The 20,443-nt window shown below is 37.7% G+C and overlaps 1 protein-coding gene across 1 annotated transcript; it reads left to right on the top strand.

The window, feature by feature from the left end:
• The first annotated feature begins 1,234 nt into the window (after window positions 1–1,234).
• LOC144612719 (NKG2-A/NKG2-B type II integral membrane protein-like) lies at window positions 1,235–19,438 on the top strand. Its single transcript, XM_078449191.2, has 6 exons — window positions 1,235–1,688; window positions 2,010–2,087; window positions 2,542–2,595; window positions 3,120–3,271; window positions 18,460–18,563; window positions 18,799–19,438. Exons 1-6 carry the CDS (start codon window positions 1,502–1,504, stop codon window positions 18,917–18,919), a joined length of 696 nt encoding a protein of 231 aa, XP_078305317.1. The 5' UTR covers window positions 1,235–1,501; the 3' UTR covers window positions 18,920–19,438.
• The last annotated feature ends 1,005 nt before the right edge of the window (window positions 19,439–20,443 follow it).

Below are 20,443 nucleotides of genomic sequence, written 5' to 3'. Positions count from 1 at the left end.
CCAAAGACTTTTTATTAAATTGAACAAAACTTGGCCAAGAAAGATGCTCAATACTGAAAGACACTCCTGTCTAATGAATTATGTTACATGGTCTAAATGATATGAATCACTAATGATAAACAATTATTGTGTTAAAAATAATTAATATAACTAATATGTTATTGAGATCTTAGAACAGTCAGATTGAGTTTAAGTGCTTTATATGCATCACATTCTACATATTTTAATTCCTATTTTAGATTAGTAAATTAGATAGCTAGACACGAAATAATTAAAATTTTTTTTAGCAATTTTTTATATTTGAGAGACATAGAGCGCGAGTGGGGGAAGAGCAGAGAGAGGGGGAGACACAGAATCTGTGGCAGGCTCCAGGCTCTGAGCTGTCAGCACAGAACCAAGTGCACGGCTCCAACCCATGAACCATTAGATCATGACCTCAGCCGAAGTTGGACACTTAACTGACCAAGCCACCCAGGCGCCTCATCATGAAAGAATTTTTAAACTTGATACTTTGCACTTTGAGAGCCAGGAGTAATTCCAGAGTTCACTGACTGCAGAGCTCATTGACTGAAGTGTGAAATTACATTTACGTGATTTATTAGTATAACTGTACAACTAGAGTCTACCCTCACTGCCTTTGAAATAAGATCTTTCTAGAAGTTTGTAACAATTGTGTTCCTCCATAAATGATCTACCCTTTTATTTATCATAAAGTTTTCATATCTTTGACATTAAATCAGTTGTCACTGTTTGATGTTCATTAAGTCTTCTTTTAAAAACGGTTTTTTGTTTTTTGTTTTTTGTTTTTTTTCTGTTTCCACTGTTGTTCCTGCTTTGGATAACTTATTGTGCCATGTAACATTTTGCAACATATGAAATATTTCTTCTAAAATTTAACAATTCTCAGAACTAACCAGATGTTCAAAATAAAATATCATTTTGATAGTACTGCATTACTTTTTAGAAACACAATTTAAAACCACAAATAAAAGTCATTTGCAACAGGAAATTCCTACATGTGCTAAAAATAATATTCTCCCTTCTTAGAGCACTTAATTTTTAACCAATAATGGCTTAAACATTGTCAAAAAATGGTGCAACACTTTTGTTTCTAATACAGCATTTTAATTTTAACCTGGTTATTCTCATAGTGTTGAAATATGTCTGTGGAAACTGTCCTTACATTCATGAGGACATTATTATTCATGAATTCCTTTCTTCTTCACTAATTTAGTGCTTTACATGTTTTCCAATCAGTATTATTGTGCTATTATTGTAAATAAAAAAAACATTTATTCTATCATGAAACACTTATTTCAAGTTCTGTGGAAGTTAGTACCAGATTTTACATTATTCAACTGCAAATGAGTGGCATCCCTCACCCTGCACCCCACCCGGTGTCACTGTAGTAGCAATGTCATCAGCACATGACACACACTCTTGATCAAGACCTTCAGGGCAGTTTCATCCACATTGTAGCTGACACTACTCAGCTGCAGACATGGACAACCAAGGCGTGACTTATGTGGAACTCCATCATGCTAAGGGCTCAAAAAGACAGCAAGTGAAACCTAAGGGCATGAAGAGTTCCATTTCAGTAACTGAGGAGGAGATAACCTATGCAGAATTGAATCTTCAAAATGCTTCTCGGGACCTTCAAGGGAATGGCAAGAATTCTCCCTGCAAAGGTAAAACACTTAATACAAGCAGGTATATCTGTTTTAGGATGTGAAAGTAGGGTGCAGGTGTGTGGGGAAAGAGTAGGATTTCACATAGTTTTCATTTGTGAGGACCAGAGCTGGAGGTTGGAATATGGTATTGTAATTGAATGCATTGGTATATTCTGAGAGAAGATTCCAATGATAGTGATGGGTTTGAGGTGCAGGTTATTGTATGTGATTCCCTGTGCATCGTCGGTTCTCTTGCTTGTATACCTCCTAAATGATTGTTTCCAGGCATCCTTTCTCAGTGTTTGCATTTCTCTTCCTACTACTCACCTTCATGTCCAGAGAAGCTCATTGCCGGTATCTTGGGAATCCTCTGCCTCGTCTTGATGTCCACTGTGGTAACAATAGCTGTTATTCCCTGTAAGTACGTGTTTGAATGACTAAAAGGGAATATTTCACCTTACTGATCATTAGTTCCTCGACATATTGTGTAACACTTTGAATTTATTATCTCATTTTAATGCATGTGTGCTCTAAGTGTGGAATGATTATTTAGATTTTATCTAAAGTAGACATAAGAGAATAAATTTAGGGAGAATTAAACATATATTTGGATTCAATAACTCAAAGGCAAGTCATAGAAGAGACTTTATGGTGAAATACTCATTAATTCTTGAGATTGCTTAAACCAAATATTGTAAGAGATGGTGAGGTTTGGTTCTTTAATCTTTTGAAGTCTTTCCTTTCTCCTGTTCATTACTTTATTAAATTTGTCTGGTAAAATAGCACACCCAATTTTAAACTAAGAAACTCAAATTACTATGATTTATTTCATTGAATATTATGTTTTTTGAGAATTGCTTTAATGTTCTAGCTACTGAAGGACCAGAGCAGAACAAAACATCCCTGGAAACAAGGATCCACAAAGGTACAACATCCGTTGCAAAGTTCTGATATTAGTTTCGTGTGTATTTTAACTCTATCTTCAACTAGGCAAAGAGGATAATAGATTCTTTTGGGAAAAGTGAATTAGGAAATCGCCTAATGAACTTTCAGAAATAATGATTATAGGAGAGTATTACTTCTCAGGCAACAACACTAAGAAATACTCATTTAAAATTACCGTACCCGTTGTTAACAATTGCCTCACATTCCCTCCTCCTATGACATGATAAAAGATAAATCATTCCATAAAGGTGGTTTTGTTCAGTGACTCTCAGGACATGTAGAAATGGACATTTTTGTGTTTGCTTTATATGGGCACATAAATTAGGGGATGAAATCCTGACTCTTCTCTGAGTGTGTGTGTGTGTGTGTTTTGCTTTAATTTTACCAGCTTGTGAGGGTCTATGAATATGTTATGTATACATATGTGTATACATGTACAGTATGTAAATTTTCATTTTGTAATATTCAAAGCTCTTTGGATAATATCTCATAATCTCTCTCCAGCGTGTCTCTGTTGTCATTGTCCGAAAGAGTGGGTTACGTATTCCAACAATTGCTATTACATTAGCACTGAGAGAAAATCATGGAACGAGAGTTTGATGTCTTGTGCTTCTAAGAACTCTAACCTGCTCTACTATGATGATGAAGAGGACGAGGTAAGTTTTCAAGATGTTTCCAGATTCTATTAAAAGCTTGTGAGTTAATATTATGCTTGTAGAGTTCATCCATAGTTACATATGTATTTATAGTTTATTCATTTTAAAGTCTCATATTCCATGGTTTGACTCTATGACACATTATTTATATTTTTATACTTTTAATGTACATTTGATAATTTCTAGGTCTTACTTTTCATAGAAACCCGTGTTTCTAGAAACGCTCTTTTTCCTGAAATAGACTTTGCATTTAATTTTACAACACATCAAGGAAACTAGGCATATGATTGTGCACATGATTACAAAATAGTTAGAATCACACAGTTACAAATTACATCATGAGACAGAAGTTTAGAGCCTTTTTCAGGCCTGCCCATTTTCATTTTATGAAATATCTCTGTTTATTTGGAGCATTATATCAATGGAATCATTCAATGTGCATTTTTATGTGTGTCTCCCTTCTCTCCCAGATGCTATCTGTAATGTGTCTATATAAACACATTTGTCTATAGTTTGTGAAATTTCACGCTGTCTTATATGAATATGACATTTTAAAAACCATTCTCAGAAATTTAGTTCCTTTTTAATATGTGGATATTATGAATAAAATTTTATGAAAATCCTTTTCTATGTCTTCCTCAACATATCATAATCATTTATTATATATACCTACAGATATATATAACTACATAACATATATATAACTACATAATATAATATATATAACTATGTAATATAAATGTGGTTTTCATAATAAAATAATGATGTATAAATGTAAAATGATTGTATTTATGTATAATTATACTACACTTCCATGTAAGCATTAGTAGGAAATTGCACAGTCATAGATATGTGTATATTTCACTATACTAAATTATCCCTATATTTTTTCTATTTTATTGTGTAAAATACATTGTACCAAATAGGCCTTTGATCCAAAACTCCGCAGTCTCAGAAAAATGAATTAAAAGTTCTGATGGGTAGAAACAGTACCATTTTCCTGGGTTGTAAATCTCAAGGCTATTCTCTTTTGTGAGAATGAGAAGTGTTGGGTTGTGTCTCTTGCCCATTTCTCCAGGATGGTGTCTTCTTTTCACTTCTTAGAAGTCTTTGTCATATTTCAGATATGATCTCTTTTTTGAGCTTTTAAGATGCAAATACCTGTATCTGCATTTTCACTCTCATACTGGAGTCTTTAATGATCAGAATTTTTATTTATTTATTTATTTATTTATTTATTTATTTATTTATTTTAAATATAATTTATTGCCAAATTGGCTTACATACAATACCCAATGCTCATCCCAGCAAGTGCCCTCCTCAATGCCCACCACCCATTTTCCTCTATCCCCCACCCCACTATCCACCCTTAGTTTGTTCTCTGTATTTAAGAGTGTCTTGTGGGTTGCCTCCTTCCCTCTCTGTTTGTAACTATTTTTTTCCTCTTCCCTTACACCACGGTCTATTCTTAAGTTTCTCAACATCCACATATGAGTGAAAACATGATATCTGTCCTTCTCTGACTGAATTATTTCACTCAGCATTGTACCTTAAGCCGTATAGTTTCTTTGGTCAATTTTCTTTTCTTTTCTTTTTCCCCACCTCCTTCTTCATTTTCCTTTCTCTCTCTCTGGAATGAATAGAACTTTAATGTTACCATGGTCCTACTTAGCATTTTGTGTGTTACAATGATTATTACGGACCTATTTGAGGAGTTAGCGAAAGTTCATGAATATAATTTCCTCTATTATATTCCTGCATTTACCTTTTTCTTTATTTACTTATGTTTTAACTTTTAATTATGGTTTATCATCCAAATAGAATTTATTTTTTGTGATGCTATATTTCTGATGCTGAGATAAAAGTGAAGGTTATATTTTTCTACATCATTACCTCTGTGATGGAGCATCATTTATAGCAAAGTAGGTCTTTTCTTCATCAATAATTTTATATACATAAAGTTATATATGTATAAATATTCTCTAATCTCCTTTAGATAAATAATATAGATATTATATATCTTTATATAGAGAAGTATATATTCATAGATCACAGTCTATATAGTCCATCACAACCCACAGCAGTTTGAGTAAAATGTAGACATTTACTTGCCTTTATGACCCCTTACCATGTCCCAATTATACTCTAAGTGTTCTATTTCTCCACTTACTTTGAGAATCACATGGAATTTATAATTTTGCTTCAACTGATAATTTTGCTTCAAATATCAAACAATTTTGAAAACACAGGAGGTGAAGGAAAGTCCATTAACCTAGTAAGAATTTTATTCTTAGTTTTCTTCTCTCTTTCTTCCTTATGATCCAAAATGCCTTCTTTTACCATTTATTCCCTTTAGGAGTTCTTTCAGAGTGGGTCTGGTGGTGATACATTTTCTTAGTTTTCCTTTATCAGACAAAGTCTTGATTAGGATGCCTATTGATATTTTTGGTGGATAGTCAATGGTTTTTTATTAGAATCACGCAGTTAGTGTCTAAAACTTTTCTGTCTTTCTAGCATGCCTTTTATCTGTCATTTTGACCAGAGAGAAAAAATATTTTGTAGACTTGGGTGTGTACCTGTTGGTGTCTGTGGTTTGCTAGGCTCTCTGACACCAGTCTATGTGAGGTAGAGGGAAATTCCGGGAAGCTCACCTCCACGTCATTCCTTGGGTCTCCAGGGCTAGGATCTGTCATCTTTCTCATTATCTTTCTGACTCTATGTTGTCTTATGAATAATACCCAGGGATTGTAGCTGTATTGGTGGGAGGAATAGGGAAAAGTCTATCCAGTCTATCTTTCCAGAACAGAAAGTCTGGTCTGGGGTGGTTTTCATTTGAATGCTCCTAAGACTAATGGTGTTGAGCATCTTTTCCTGTACTCATTGGCCATGTCCACATGGTGTTTGGTGAAGTATCTATAGAAATATTTTGGTAATATTTTTACTTTGTTTCATTGTATTTTGAGAACTCTTTACGTACCCTGGTGGCAAGCCTTTTATTAGATGTATGATTTGTACATGTTTCTTCACAAGTTTATGACTTTCTTTTCTCTTCAAAGAGCAGACATTATCTTGATGAACTACACTTCATCAAGTTCTTCTTTTATGGATTGTGTTCTTGGTATTTTGTGTAAAATATCTCTGCCCAACTGTAGGTCATGCTCTTTTTATAATACGTCTTGAAAGATTTTGTTTTTGGGGCGCCTGGGTGGCTCAGTCCGTTAAGCGACTGACTTCAGCTCAGGTCACAATTTCGCGGTCCGTGAATTCGAGCCCCGTGTCAGGCTCTGGGTTGATGGCTCAGAGCCTGGAGCCTGCTTCCGATTCTGTGTCTCCCTCTCTCTCTGCCCCTCCCCCGTTCATGCTCTGTCTCTCTCTGTCTCAAAAATAAATAAACGTTAAAAAAAATTTTTTTTTCGAAAGATTTTGTTTTCAATTATGTGTGATCAATTTTGAGCATTTTAAATATGGTATAAAGTATATAATTATTAATAGTATTTAATACTCCATTGTTTCCACAGCCTTTATTGAAAAGACTATACTATACCAATGAATGTGTATTTTTTGGAAATCTGCATTTCGTATTGTGTGGGTACAAATTTTGCACTTTCTCATGTGTTTAATTAATGTTCTTATGTTTTTTTTTTATATTAGTTTCATAATTTAAATACCTTCCCGGGGATGACTGGGTGGCTCAGTTATTTGGGCGTCTGACATTGGCTCAGGTCATGATCTCGCTGTTCATGGGTTGGAGCCCCACGTCAGGCTCTGTGCTGACTGTTAGAGCCTGGAGGTTGCATCGGATTCTGTCTCCCTCTCTCTGCTCCTCCCCCACTAACTCTCTCTTTCTCTCTCTCTCTCTGTCTGTCACACTCACACACAAATAAATAAAGCTTAATTTTTTTTAAAAAAGACCTTCCTTTTTATTTTAAATGTTTATGTATTTATTTTGAGACAGTGAGAATGCAAATGGGTGGGAGGGGCACGGGCTCAGCACAGAGCCTGCCTTGGGGCTCCATCTCAAGAACAATCCGATCATGACCTAGGCAGGAGCACAACTGACTGATCTACCCAGTTGGCCCCTAAATTGTCCTTTGTTAAACGGTAAGTTTATACAAGTTCATTTTCAGAGTTATCTTATCTATTCAGGATCTTCCTGGATGTTTCCTATTCATTTGTATCTTTCTAAAGTTTTTTAAAAATGTTTACATTTATTTATTTATTTTGTGTGAGAGGGAAGTGGACAGGAGAGGGACAGAGAGAGGAAAAGGAAGAGAGAGAAAATTCCAAGCAGGTTCCCGCTGTCAACACAGAGCCCGATGCAGGGCTGCAACTCACAAATTGAGATCATGACCTGAGCCAAAATCAAGAGTTGGATGCTCAACCAATGGAGCCACCCAGGTGCCCCTTTCTAAAGGCTTTTTAAAAATGAGAATAAATATTAGTTTTTTCAGGTGCCTTCTTCATCAGAGGAATCACATTTCAATATATTTGCATTTCTTCATAATATTCTCCTCTGATAGTTTTTATTGTGGTATAATGTACATACAGATGGATCACAGCTGTACATGCCAATAGACGGGCTGAGTTTTCAGTGTGACCATTGCATGGAATGAGAAAATGAATATTACCAGCATTGCAAAATGCCACTAACAAGTTCTTTTCTGCATTTTAAAGACGGTTTATATACATGGAATCATACGGTATGCATATTGAATTTTTGGCATTTTCAGGTGAAGGTAAACTTGTGTGATTCATCCCTATAGCTGCACCAGTTGTAAATTGTCCACATGTCTTTGTTGTTCTGTTGTCAGATTCTACTACAATGTATTCACCGATTCTATTGCTGACGTTCTTGGATAGTTGGGTATTGATCCATTTGGGGCTTCTTTGATTTATTCTACTATACATCTTTTACAGTCAGGTTTTAGCTAAACGTATGTGTATCATTTCTTCCTTCTATAACCTTAAGTGGCCCTTCTCTTCTTGCTTCTTGAGAGGGAAGCAACTTAGACCATGCATTTATAATGTTCTTCCTTTGTAGTGTAATTGACGAAGGTCAAAATTGTCTCTACCCGACTTTAGTTTCATCCTAAAAGTTATGATGTATTCTCAGTTTATTATCAACCAGTACAAGGTAATTTCTGTCATCCGGCACAAGATATTTTCAAAGATTTCATCTTTGAAAGGTAAATTTTGGGGCGCCTGGGTGGCTCAGTTGGTTGAGCATCTGACTTCGGCTCAGGTCACGATCTCACGGTCCGTGGGTCCGTGGGTTCGAGCCCCGCGTCGGGCTCTGGGCTGATGGCCCAGAGCCTGGGGCCTGCTTCCGATTCTGTGTCTCCCTCTCTCTCTGCCCCTCTCCTGTTCATGCTCTGTCTCTCTCTGTCTCAAAAATAAATAAAAAGTTAAAAAAAATTAAAAAAAAAAATAAAAAGAAAAAGAAGAAAGGTAAATTTCTCAGAAGTCTATCACTTTCCACGTGTTGGAAATTTCCTGGATTTCTTTCCATTGTTTCTTTTCATTGATTTCTTTGTCTTCAGAGAAAATACTTTGAATATTTCCATCCTCAAAATTTGTGACCCCTATCGATGACCTGGAACTCTTCCTATGTACGTCTGTTACGTCAAGCTAGTTCCTAGTATTTTGACAGTCTTCCTTAGTCTTCCTGATTTTGTGAATAGCTGGTCTTACTTACTGAAGGAAAAGGTTTCAGTCTTCAACTAAACTCATTGAGTTGTCTATTTATCCTTCTAATTCTGTCATTTCTATTCCATGTGTTTAAGGATTCTGTTGTTACGTGAATAATGTATGTTTATAATTGTTTTATCTTCCTCATATTGACAGCCTTAACATTTTGAAATGTTTCTTTTAATTTCTACTAATATTTCTTGTTTTAACACTTACTTTGTCATTAGAATATTGGCTTTGTTATTGGCCATTTCTGATCATTCCTTGTAGGGTCTATTTTTTTGGTATCCTTTTATTTTCTCCCAATTTTGCCTTTGAATCTACCATGTGTCCAACAGGGAGCATATAGATGGATGCTACTCTTTTATTCAGGACACTTTCTATTTTCTAATTGGAATATTTATTGAATTCACATGAATGCAATTACTGGGATAGTTGGATTTAAGTATACCATTCGCTATTTACTCTATATTTATGTCTTGTGTTCTTTTTCCATTTTACCTGATATCGTTTGTATTAAACATATATTAGTGTTCCATTTTAATTCCTCTATTGATGTCTTAGCTATATTCTTAAGCTTTTTCCTTAGTAGGAGTGGTAGGTATTACAAATCTTTTGCTTGTTTTTGTGGAGATGAAATTGACGTCTAACCTTGTATCCATTTAAGGTCTACAATGTGTTCCTTTGATAAGTTTATGTATTGCCATATGACTACTGTGGCCATGTTAGGTAACACCTTTGTCATGTCACATGTTTATCATTCTTTGTGTGTGTTGAGGACAGCTAAGAATTAGTCTCAGCAACTTCAAAGTTTATAAAACAGTAATGTTGTCTGTAATCACTACATTGTATATTAGACCTCCAGCAATTGTTATCTGCTAGTTATAATTTTGTATTCTTTAAGAAACTTTTTTAATGTTTATTTTTTGAGAAAGAGAGACAGACAGACAGACATGAACACCTGAGGGTCAGAGAGAGAGACACACACACACAGAATGTGAAGAAAGCTCCAGGGTCTGAGCGGTCAGCACAGAACCCGACATGAGACTCAAACTCAGAAACCGTGAGATCATGACCTGAGCCAAAGTTGGGTGCTTAATTGACTAAGCCACCCAGGAGCCCTGTTAATTTGTATTCTTAAATATCTTCTGAAACCCCCCAACCCACAACTCCTGATAAACACATTCTACTCTGTTTTTACCAGTTCAGTTTTTCAGATTTCATATGTAAGGCAGTACAATATTTGTCTCTCTCTGTCTGAGTTTTGTCACTCAACATAATGCCTTCAAGGCCCTTCCATTTGCCCACAAATGGCAAGATTTTCTTCTGTTACCTGCTTAAATAATATTTCAGTGTTTGTGTGTGTATGTGTGTGTATATGGGTATGTACGTGTATATATATCACACTTTCTTTAATTATATGTCAGTTGGCAGATACTTAGGTTCCTTTCATTTCTCGGCTGTTGGGAATAATGTTGCAATGAGCATGGGTGTGCAGATAGACCTTTGAGGAACTGATCAGTGCCTTTATTTATTTTGAAAAATGTTTAATGTTTATTTATTTTTGAGAGGAGGGAGAGGGTCAGAGAGACAGGGAGACACAGAATCCAAAGCACATTCCAGGCTTGGAGCTTCAGCACAGAGCCCAGTAGGGGACTTGAACCCACAAACAAGATTATGAGCAAAGCCAAAGTTGAACACTCAACCTAAGGAGCCCCCCAGGTGCCCCACTGATCAGTTCCTTTAAATACGTATGTAAAAGTGACATTACTGAAAAACTGCCATACTATTTTCCTTTGTGGCAGCACCAGTTTACATTTCCCCCAAAGGATTTCATTTTCTTCACATCCTCACCACATTAATTCTCTCTTATCTTTTGGAAAGAGCCTCTTACAGGTGTGAGGTGATATCTCATTGTGGTTTCGATTTGTACTACCCTGATCAGTGATTTGGAGCACCTTTCATGTACCTATTGGCCATTTGCATGTCTTCAGAAAAATGTATACTGAGGCCTTGGCCCATTTTTATATTAGATTTCTTTCTTTGCTTTTATTTAATTGTTTGTGTTCTTTATATACATGTGATATTAGCCCCTTATCTGATATTGGATTCCAGATATTTTCTTCTCTTCTGTCCATGATCTCTCAATTATTTGATTCTTTCCTTTGCTGGACAGAACGTCTTTCATTTAAAGCAGTCCTGTTTTTTTTTATTTTAGTTTTTGTTGCCTGTGATTTTGAGGGCTTATCCCTGAGTTCATTACCTAACCATTACCTAAGTCAAGGATCTTTTCCCTTTTGTCTATCCCAGTGATTTTATATTTTTATATTTTTTATGTGACCAATTTTTGCCTCTTAGTTTCAGCTTAATGAATTCTCTTTAACATTTGCATAGGGCAGGTCTAATTTCTTCTGACACCTGACTTTAACCACCACAGGCTTCATCTTGCTGCTTTCCCCTGACTGCAATATGGGGCAAGTGTCGATACATTGACACACCGCCCTCTAGGATGCTGGGAAAGTCTTTATCTTTTCTTCATTTCTAAATGACAGATTTGCTGAGTAACGTATTCTTGGTTGACTGTTTCTTTCCCTTTGACCACTTTCAAAATGTCATCCCGCTTTCTTCTGTCATTCTATGGGAAGAAGGTCTTGTGAGGTGTTCCTTTTTGGTGTCTGGTATGGCATGCTGACCTCAGAGCCCTCAAAGCACTTTTGAAGCTGTTGCCCAAGACCAGGCACACATGGAACTACCGTAGCAACTGGGTCTTGGTACATAAGTTCACTTGTTGTGGCTGTGGCACTAGGGAGGTGACATGTGTAGATATTCCATGGCAACTATACCTGGGTCTCAGGGGCTCACTGTTGTAACTCTGACTGGCACAGGAATATAGCAGTCACACAGACCCTGGATGACAAGGTACAGTGGTGGCTTGGAGCCAGTGGTCAGCGTGTGGTAGCAACATATAGTGGGGAGGGTGAGTCAAAGGTTCAAGTCTGTCCCAAGTGGCAGTCACTAGAGAGCAGCAGAATGATCCATTCGTGGTTTGTTAAAGCCATGTATCAGGACCCAGGGATCTGGACACAGACCTCTAGCCACATGGCCTCGAATGACAGCTTAAGCAGTCATGTGGAAACTGAAAGTGTCTTGGGATGCAGCAGTATAGTAGCAGCAATGAAGCATCAGAGCCCTACAGTGGGACCGAAGAGATGGGGCTCAAGGCAGTGGTGACTTGGCCTACCAATGATGGGTCAGAGCCTTGAGCCATCATAGGCGGAGAAAAGTCTTCGGGTGTTAGCTATGGCAGTTCAGAGTCAAGGCCTGGGAGGTTTGGGGGTTCCGAATAGCAGGAGCATCCTTTACAATGAAGACACAGGGTCATAAAATGGAACATGGTGAGTGGGGCTCAGGGCAGCAACATATGCACCACTAGTTGCACCTAAGGCACATATTAAGACGTTGGGGTCAGGAAACAGCCCCAGTAGTGTGAGACAAAGCCCCAACTAGGACAGGAGTGGGCAAAAATCAGAGGCAGCTCTAGTCTCCTACAGATGAGGAGCTATGGCAACCAATCCCTAAGAGAAGAGTCCCTCAAGGCAACCGTCACTGTTGCAACAGCTCCAGCCTCTGAGAATAGGTGTAGAGGGGGCTCTGGGCTGGTGCATGAAGTGGGATCAGCATTGGTGAGGCACCTCTGCTGCAAAAGCTGAACGCATGCACATAGTTGAAGCTTGCTGGGTTCTCCTGCTCCCCTCTTCTCCATGAGGTGACTTCCCCTGAGGGGATTCCTCCAGGAGCCAAGTGGCTCTCAGCTGGAGGGTTGGGTGAGGCAGGCCAAATGCTTCCTTTACTTTCCACGGGACCATCCTGGATTTTTGATCAGCACCTGATTTTTGCGACTTCTTTGTTGTCTAGAGCTTTCCCTGAGCCGTGTTTAGCTTGAAGTTGTTGGTTTATTGTTCCAATTGATTTTTTGAGCAGATGAGCATTATGGCCTCCTCGGTCTCCTTCTTGCTGATGGCCCTCTTTATACGTGTATCATTAACTGATTGTCATCTACGTCACATAAATCCTGACTAATTTCCAATAAAATATATTAAATTAGCACTAACATAGCTCCGTTCCCACCACGTGTTACGGGTATGCTTCAACTTTCCAGAAAGTTTCATGACTTCACTTTGCTTTTGTGAAAGAACTACATTAGTACCAGTTTTTGCTGAAGAGGAGAAATCTGAAGGGGACTTTTGTTTTTAGGAGAAAAGGTGAAAAGTGGAAATTGTGCTCAGTACTGGTTTTACTCTTAGTGTCAGCTCACACCCCAAGCAGCAAGATTCGTCCTGTCAAGTTCATTTCTCAGAAACTATATACTCTGGATATCAGTATCAAGCAGAAGTTTGAACTGTATTTTTGAGTGTCTGTGCTTCATCTCAATTTATTTTGTGCATCCACTCACAAGGTGTGTTTTGAGGTGTCAGAAAAGCCTAAGGAGGGTATCTTTTGTGATTTGGGTTTTTGGGCGCTGGTTATTTTTTGCATCAGGGAAAGCTCAACAATCTTCCCATGTGAATTAACGATACTTGCTTTTTCAATTTATACCACCTGGGCTTAGGAAAGTTTTCATAAGGAACAATCTACTTTCAGAGAGAACGAGAAACATGTACTTCTACCAGTGCTGTCCAGAAGAAAGCTAGTCCTGGTTTCTGAACACAAATGGTGCACATCTTTACCTTCTCTGCTTTCATGATTTCATATTGGGTCCCTGAAATGAAGCATTTGTGGAGACTGTACCACAAAAAGGAACAAATGCTAAAAACTATAAGGTTTATGCTATAGATCCCACCATACAGTGACTGCTATAATTATGGCCTCAAATATCTTATCTTTTAAAGCTACTCAGAAAGGAAAATACACACAGAGATTGTAAATTTTACCGACATATTTATCATTCCTGCTGATCTCTATTCTTTCTTGTGGATATGCATTACCATCTAGCATCATTTACTTGCAGCTTGAAAGATATTGTTGAAAAGCAGGTGTCCTAAGTAGAAACCCTGTTTGGTTTTGTGTTTGATGTGGGGTCTTTATGCATCTTCTTCTGTGAAAGTCTGTTTTGCTGAATTTATAATTCTTGTTTGACAGGTGGTGTTTTTTGTTTTTCGTGTGTGTGCAGGCATGGGTTTGCTTCGTTGTTTTTTTTTTTCAGTATTTTTCTGGTGAAAACTCCTCTTTTAATCACATTCCTATTTTCCTAAATATAATGAGTTGTTTTTCCCTTGCTTTTTGTCAAGATCACTTCTTTCTGTTTGTCTGCCTTTCATTTTATTTTTCAGCTGTTGCAAAATAAAACCCCACATAACGTAAAATCTACCGCATTACCCATGTTCAAAAAATCGACTACTTTCTTAGAGCGGTTTTAGGTTCATAGCAAAACTCAGACATAGCACAGATATATGCTGTATTCCCCTACTGTCTATGTGTCAGTGCACAAGCAGTTCATGGACTCTCTCATTTCCAAAAGCCCTCAGTGGGGTGGTTCTAGGTTTACTCTTGATGCTGTGCATTTTAGGAGTTTGGAGAAGTATAGAATGACACGTATCAACCATTATGGAGTTATACAGAAGAGTTTCACTTCCTTCAAAATCCTCTGTGCTCCCCCTATCCATCCTTCCTTCCCCCTAAACCTTGTCAACCACTGATCTATTTACTGTGTGTATAATTTTGCTTTTTCAAAATTGTCATATAGTGGGAATCTTACACTATCTCGCATCTTACACTTGCCTTTAACTAGATGATGCACCTTACCAATTTAAGCACACAGGTTAAGAGTGCTATCACATTGTTGCCCAAAAGGTATCTAGAACTTTCTGCTTGTAAAACTGGAACTCAACTCACTGAACAATAATTCCTGTTTTCCTCTTTCCCCTCAACCCTGAGCAATCACTATTCTACTTGCTCTATCACTTTTACTACTTTGGATACTTCATATAAGTGGAATCATACAGTTTTATTTTTACTTTGAATGTATGACTGGCTTATTTCACTTAGCATAATGTCCTGGAATTTCATCCATATTGTAGTAGGTGGTAGGATTTCCTTCCTTTTTCTGGCTGAATAATATTACAGTGTTGTGTGTATACTACGCTTTCTTTCTCCATTCATCCATCAGTGGACATTTGGGCTGCTTCTATCACATGGCTGTTATGAATAATGCTGCACTGAGCATGGGTGTGCACCTATCATCGAGATCTTGCTTTCAATTCTTTTAGTTTCCTCCATGTGGGATTGCTGATCCATGTGGTAATTGCATTTTTAATTTCTTGAAGAAGCTCCATACACTTCTTCATAACGGTTGACCGATTTACATTCCCAACAACAGTGTGTGAGTCTCCTCCTTTTCAACCTCCACACTGAAACATTTTTTAAAAATATGTATTTATTTATTTTGAGAGAGGGAGAGAGAGAGAGAGAGAGAGAGGAGAGCAAGCACGGGAGGTGTGGATGGAGGGAGGGAGGGAGAGAGCAACTGAAGCCAGCTTTGCGCCATCAACATAGAGCCCAATGTGGGGCTCAAATCCAAAAACTGTGAGACAATGACGTGAGCCAAAACCAAGAGTCAGATGGTAACCAGCTGAGCCACCCAGTCGTCCCGACACATTTTTTTTTTATAGCATCCATCCTAATGAGTATGAGGAGACAACTCATGGTGATTTGATTTGCATTTCTTTGATCATTAGCGATATTGAGCATCTTTGCATATGATTTTTCACCATTTGTATGTTTCCTTGGAAATATGCCTATTTAATTTCTTTTCCCAATTTTCTTTGTGTTTCGGTGTTTGTTGTTGTCGTTAGTGACTTATAGATTCCTTATATATTTTAGATATGATTCCCTTGTTTGATATATGATTTGCAAGTGTTTTTTCCACTCTGTCTTTTCATTGTTGATCATTCCCTTTAATGCACAGTAATGTTTTAGGTTGATATCGCCCATTTGTCTACAATGGACTTTTCCTTTGTGCTCTGTGGTTTTGGTGGCATAGCCAAGAAATCGTTGCCAAATACAATGTTGCTTATATTCCCCCATTTTTTCTCTGAGGAACTTTATAGGTTTACAACTTATATTTATGTCTTTAGTCCATTTTGCGTTAATTTTAGTGTGTGGTGTAAATATAAACATCCAGCTTCATTCTTCTGCATGTGGGTAGTCAGTTTCCAAACACCCTTTTTGAATGATGCTGTCTTTCGCTACTGAATGGTCCTGGTACCTTTATCAAAACTGATTAGACTGATCATACATGGTTTGTGTCTGGATATTTTTAAGGGATTGTTTCCATGGGGGGTTTAGGGTCTGTCTCTTTCTGTTCCTTCATCTTGCTGCTTGTATCCCGTTCCAGTCGGAACTAGTGTGCAGGGCAGAGGTATGGATTCTGTGGTAGATAATGTGGCGTAAGGCTGATGGAGGTGGAAGACGTGTCACCCATCCCTGATTTTCACACTGACTTAAGTGACTTCACAATCCACTCTCTTCCCTCAAGTGTATTTCTTTGTCTGTATTTGCCAGTGTTCTTTGGTCATTTCATTATGATGTCATGAGACATGGATTCGTACATGTTCATTCTGTTAGCAGTTTGCTAAGTTTCTGGTGTCTATAAATATTTTAAATGATATTAGTAAGGTGTTCATTCGTTGCACTTTATGATTGTTGTCCTGTTTTTTTCTGCCTCTGCTGTTCTCATATACTACTTAGACCTATGCTGGCTTTCATGATACTGTTTTGAAAGTCTCTGAATTGTGTAAATTCTTCTCTTTTTTCTGTCTCATCCAAAGATATAAATAAATTTTGTTACTCCTCCAATTTCATCAGTTCTTTTCTATCGCATCCCAGATCTTCTGTAGAGGAAATTTAGTGAATTTTCCATTTCAGGTATGTATTTGTTCACTCAGATTCTCTGTGGTTTCTTCATATAGTTTTATTTCTCTATTGATCTTTCCTACTTGCTATATTTCTGCCATCACATGTTCATGTAATTATTTCAACTAAGTTTTCTGTGTAGTTTACATATATTTATAAATATGACTTTTAAATGCTTTTTTTGTAGTATGTACAATAAATATGACTTTTAAATACTTTTTTTTGTAATATGTACAACAACTTATCCCAGTAGAAGTTTCTATTGACCTATGCTTTCCCTTTGTTGGAAGACATTTTGCAATTTCTCATCATATTTTTTAACTTTTAGATAGACACTTTTTAAAATATCATTTAGGAAACATGCATTATTTAATTTTTCCTAGATTTATTATTTTTAATTTTTTTCTTATGTTTTATTTATTTTTGAGACAGAGTGTGTGTGTGTGTGTGTGTGTGTGTGTGAGCAGGGGAAGGACAGAGAGAGAGGGAGACACAGAATCTGAAACAGGCTCCAGGCTCTGAGCTGTCAGCACAGGGCCCCACGCGGGGCTTAAACTCACCAACTGGGAGATCATGACCCGAGCCGAAGCTGGACGCTTCACCGACGAGCCACCCAAGCACCCCTAGATTTACTATTTTTTTGTGTGCAAAAACTTTATGGCAGAATCTTCTCCACTAAAGTCTCCTGCTGATAGTTTTGTTCAATTTTTCCCAATTCTTATTGCTTACTTTATGACCATGTGACTTTGTAGCTTTGATGTTAATTACTAGGTTGTTTTTTAGAAAGGATGTGTTCAAACACTGCAGGTCAGTAGGCTTCCACCTTCCACAATGTGAGGTCTGCACCCGTGTGTCTGAGTGTGGGAGGGGACTGTTCATAACTTTACTATCAATTCTCTGACCTCCTGTGCTCTTACGTTCTCCTGGGTTCCTCTTAGTCTCCTCTCCATCTGCGCATATTTTCTCCATCAGCTAAGAGTGTTAGAGAGCCAATGTCAACTCTTCGTTATATTCTCACATCCAGTGTCTTTCCATTATATTTATGGGGCTCACAGTGCTTGACACAAACACCGCAAGCTCTGACCAGGACAAGAATGGGTTTTCTTCATCATTACCGAGCAAAATCAGCACTTGGAGCTGAAACATCAATGGGTACCTGTCCCCATCCCCAGTGCTGATCAGGTCTCCCAGCACCATTGCTCTTTGCAGCTTCTCCCAGTTGTAACAGCTGCAGTCTTCTTATCACTGAGCCAGGGGTGGGCAGGTGGGGAGGCACGGGAGCATCCTAGGCGAGAAGATGACAAATGTGCTTCTGACTTGAATCTCCAGGATTTTTTCCAATGTACGCATTTCATAAGTTATTAACCTGTGATCCATTTTCTAAACTCTGAAATTGTTTTCACGGTCAGTTTGTCCTCTTCACTTAGTCCTGCTAAGATAATTTTTACTTTAGTGTCCAGTGCATAACATTATATTATAATTTGAAAGCTTCTATAAAGGAAGAAAAGATGAACTTTTATTTGTTTTTACAGAATTAATTGAGTATAAGAGCTTGTATTTGACTTCTAATGAAATTTATTTTCTCATAGTTTTTGTCGAAATTACACTCTTATACTATATGGATTAGAGGCTCCCAGAAAAGCCATCATAGTTCATCTGTGCAGCCAAAAGCCTTAACATTTTCTTCCAAAGTGTAAGTTTCTTGACAACTTTGTATTTTATGCCTTACAAGGATTAATCTTTGAAAGAAACAGAGCAATATGTGTAGAATCTTATAAACAGAGTTGTTGATGTTTTTCCATAGAAGAATAGTATGGGAAATATTCGGATTGAGATATGTAACTATTAGTCAAAGTTAATGGTTTATTCAACAAAATACCCCGGTATATATTGTTAAGATTAATGAGGTATAATTCTTTCTATTTCAGGTTGTCAGTATCTTCAGAGAGTGACAAGAAATGTCCATATTTCTATTTTTATTTAAAAAAATTTGGTTTTGCACCCTGCTTTGGAATAAGACTGTATGTTTGTAAGCACCAGGCATTTTAGTTGCTTCATTTTGGCATAATGCTATTTCATCATTTATAAAGAATACATCTCTCATTACTTCAAAAACCATCCAATCATTTTCTCTGCATATTTTTAAGAGATGGTTTTTAGTGTAATTTTAGGTTCACAGCAAGATTAAGAGGAAGGTACAGAGATTTCCTATATTGTCCCTGTCTGCACACATCCATGGACTCTCCCATTATCACCATCACTCACTAGAAAGTTTCATTTCTTACCAAGGATGAGTCTGCATTGGAGCGCCTGGGTGGCACAGTCAGTTAAGCGTTCGACTTCGTCTCAGGTCATGATCTCACGGTTTGTGGGTTTGAGCCCCGCGTTAGGTTCTGTGCTGACAGCTCGGAACCTGGAGCCTGCTGCGGATTCTGTGTCTCCCTCTCTCTCTGGCCCCTCCTCCAATCAGGCTCTGTCTCTCTCTCTCTCCAAAACAAATAAAAATAAAAAAAATGTTAAAGGATGAATCCACATCAATGCATATATATCACTCAAAGTCCAAAGTGTACCTGAGACTTCACATTGGTGTCACAGAACTGTTTCTCCAATTTAATTATATTAATGTAAAAAAATATACTCAGGTATATATTACTCATTTCTTAAGCTTTTGCTGTTTAGTAAAACAAATTATATATAAGTTAGATATCATAATATTATTGTAAAATTCTGAATGAAGTGAGTAATTCCACTTACATTTCCAACTTAATTGATTTCTCCTAGCCCTTAAAAGGCCTCAAATGAGGATTGAGCAACCCAGGGTGACAAAGGTATGAGTCAGAATTAAGGCAGGAGACAGAAACAAGGGGAAGTTGAGGTAAACAATTACTATCTGCTTGGAAGGGAAAGTCTACGAAGAGGAAAGCCTACTAAAATAAAGAAAATCACAAAGAATATCATAGAATTAAAGGACGGATCACTGAAGCCAGGTCTACTCTCTGAAGATGGGATTCAGATGCCATTGAAGACGATGTGGCTACACACAGCTTCACGGCTGACATGATCACTGGATTGGCCTGGGACAGAGCAGCTCCACACTCCACGGGCTGAACCTGGTGAAGAAGGATCTCAGGCTGTGACTGGCAAACAGGAACAACTCCCTGTTAGAGCATCAGGAGAAAAGACCAGAAGAAAGGAAACTGACAGATTGGCTATAAGAACTTGCTGGAGGACGAATACACAGGACTTCTTGCAAGCATGCACCTCGCAACAAAGCCATAGTGGCCAAAGGAGAGAAAATATCATGAAATCAGGAAGAGGAGCCCTTTCTGCTGCACTGTCTCTCCATTGTCTCTTACCGACAAAAGTCAATTTCATGTGAGATGACCAGAGAGAAAATGGATAGGATCTTACACCGTTATCTGAGAAAAGGGCACTGAGGGTGGATTTGGAGCTGAGAGTACTAAATGAACGGCCCCTCGGGATTATCATAGAACAACCACAGAGTTGGTGTATAAGAGCCATTCAGATCGGCCCCACTTCCTCCGAGAATGGAACCAAAGTGTACTCTCCCAA

The sequence above is a fragment of the Panthera onca genome, chromosome B4 (assembly GCF_046562875.1).
Source record: "Panthera onca isolate mPanOnc1 chromosome B4, mPanOnc1 haplotype 2, whole genome shotgun sequence".
Taxonomy (NCBI): domain Eukaryota; kingdom Metazoa; phylum Chordata; class Mammalia; order Carnivora; family Felidae; genus Panthera; species Panthera onca.
Note: the sequence above shows the minus strand (reverse complement) of the source record. Positions and strands in the feature narration are given on the sequence as shown.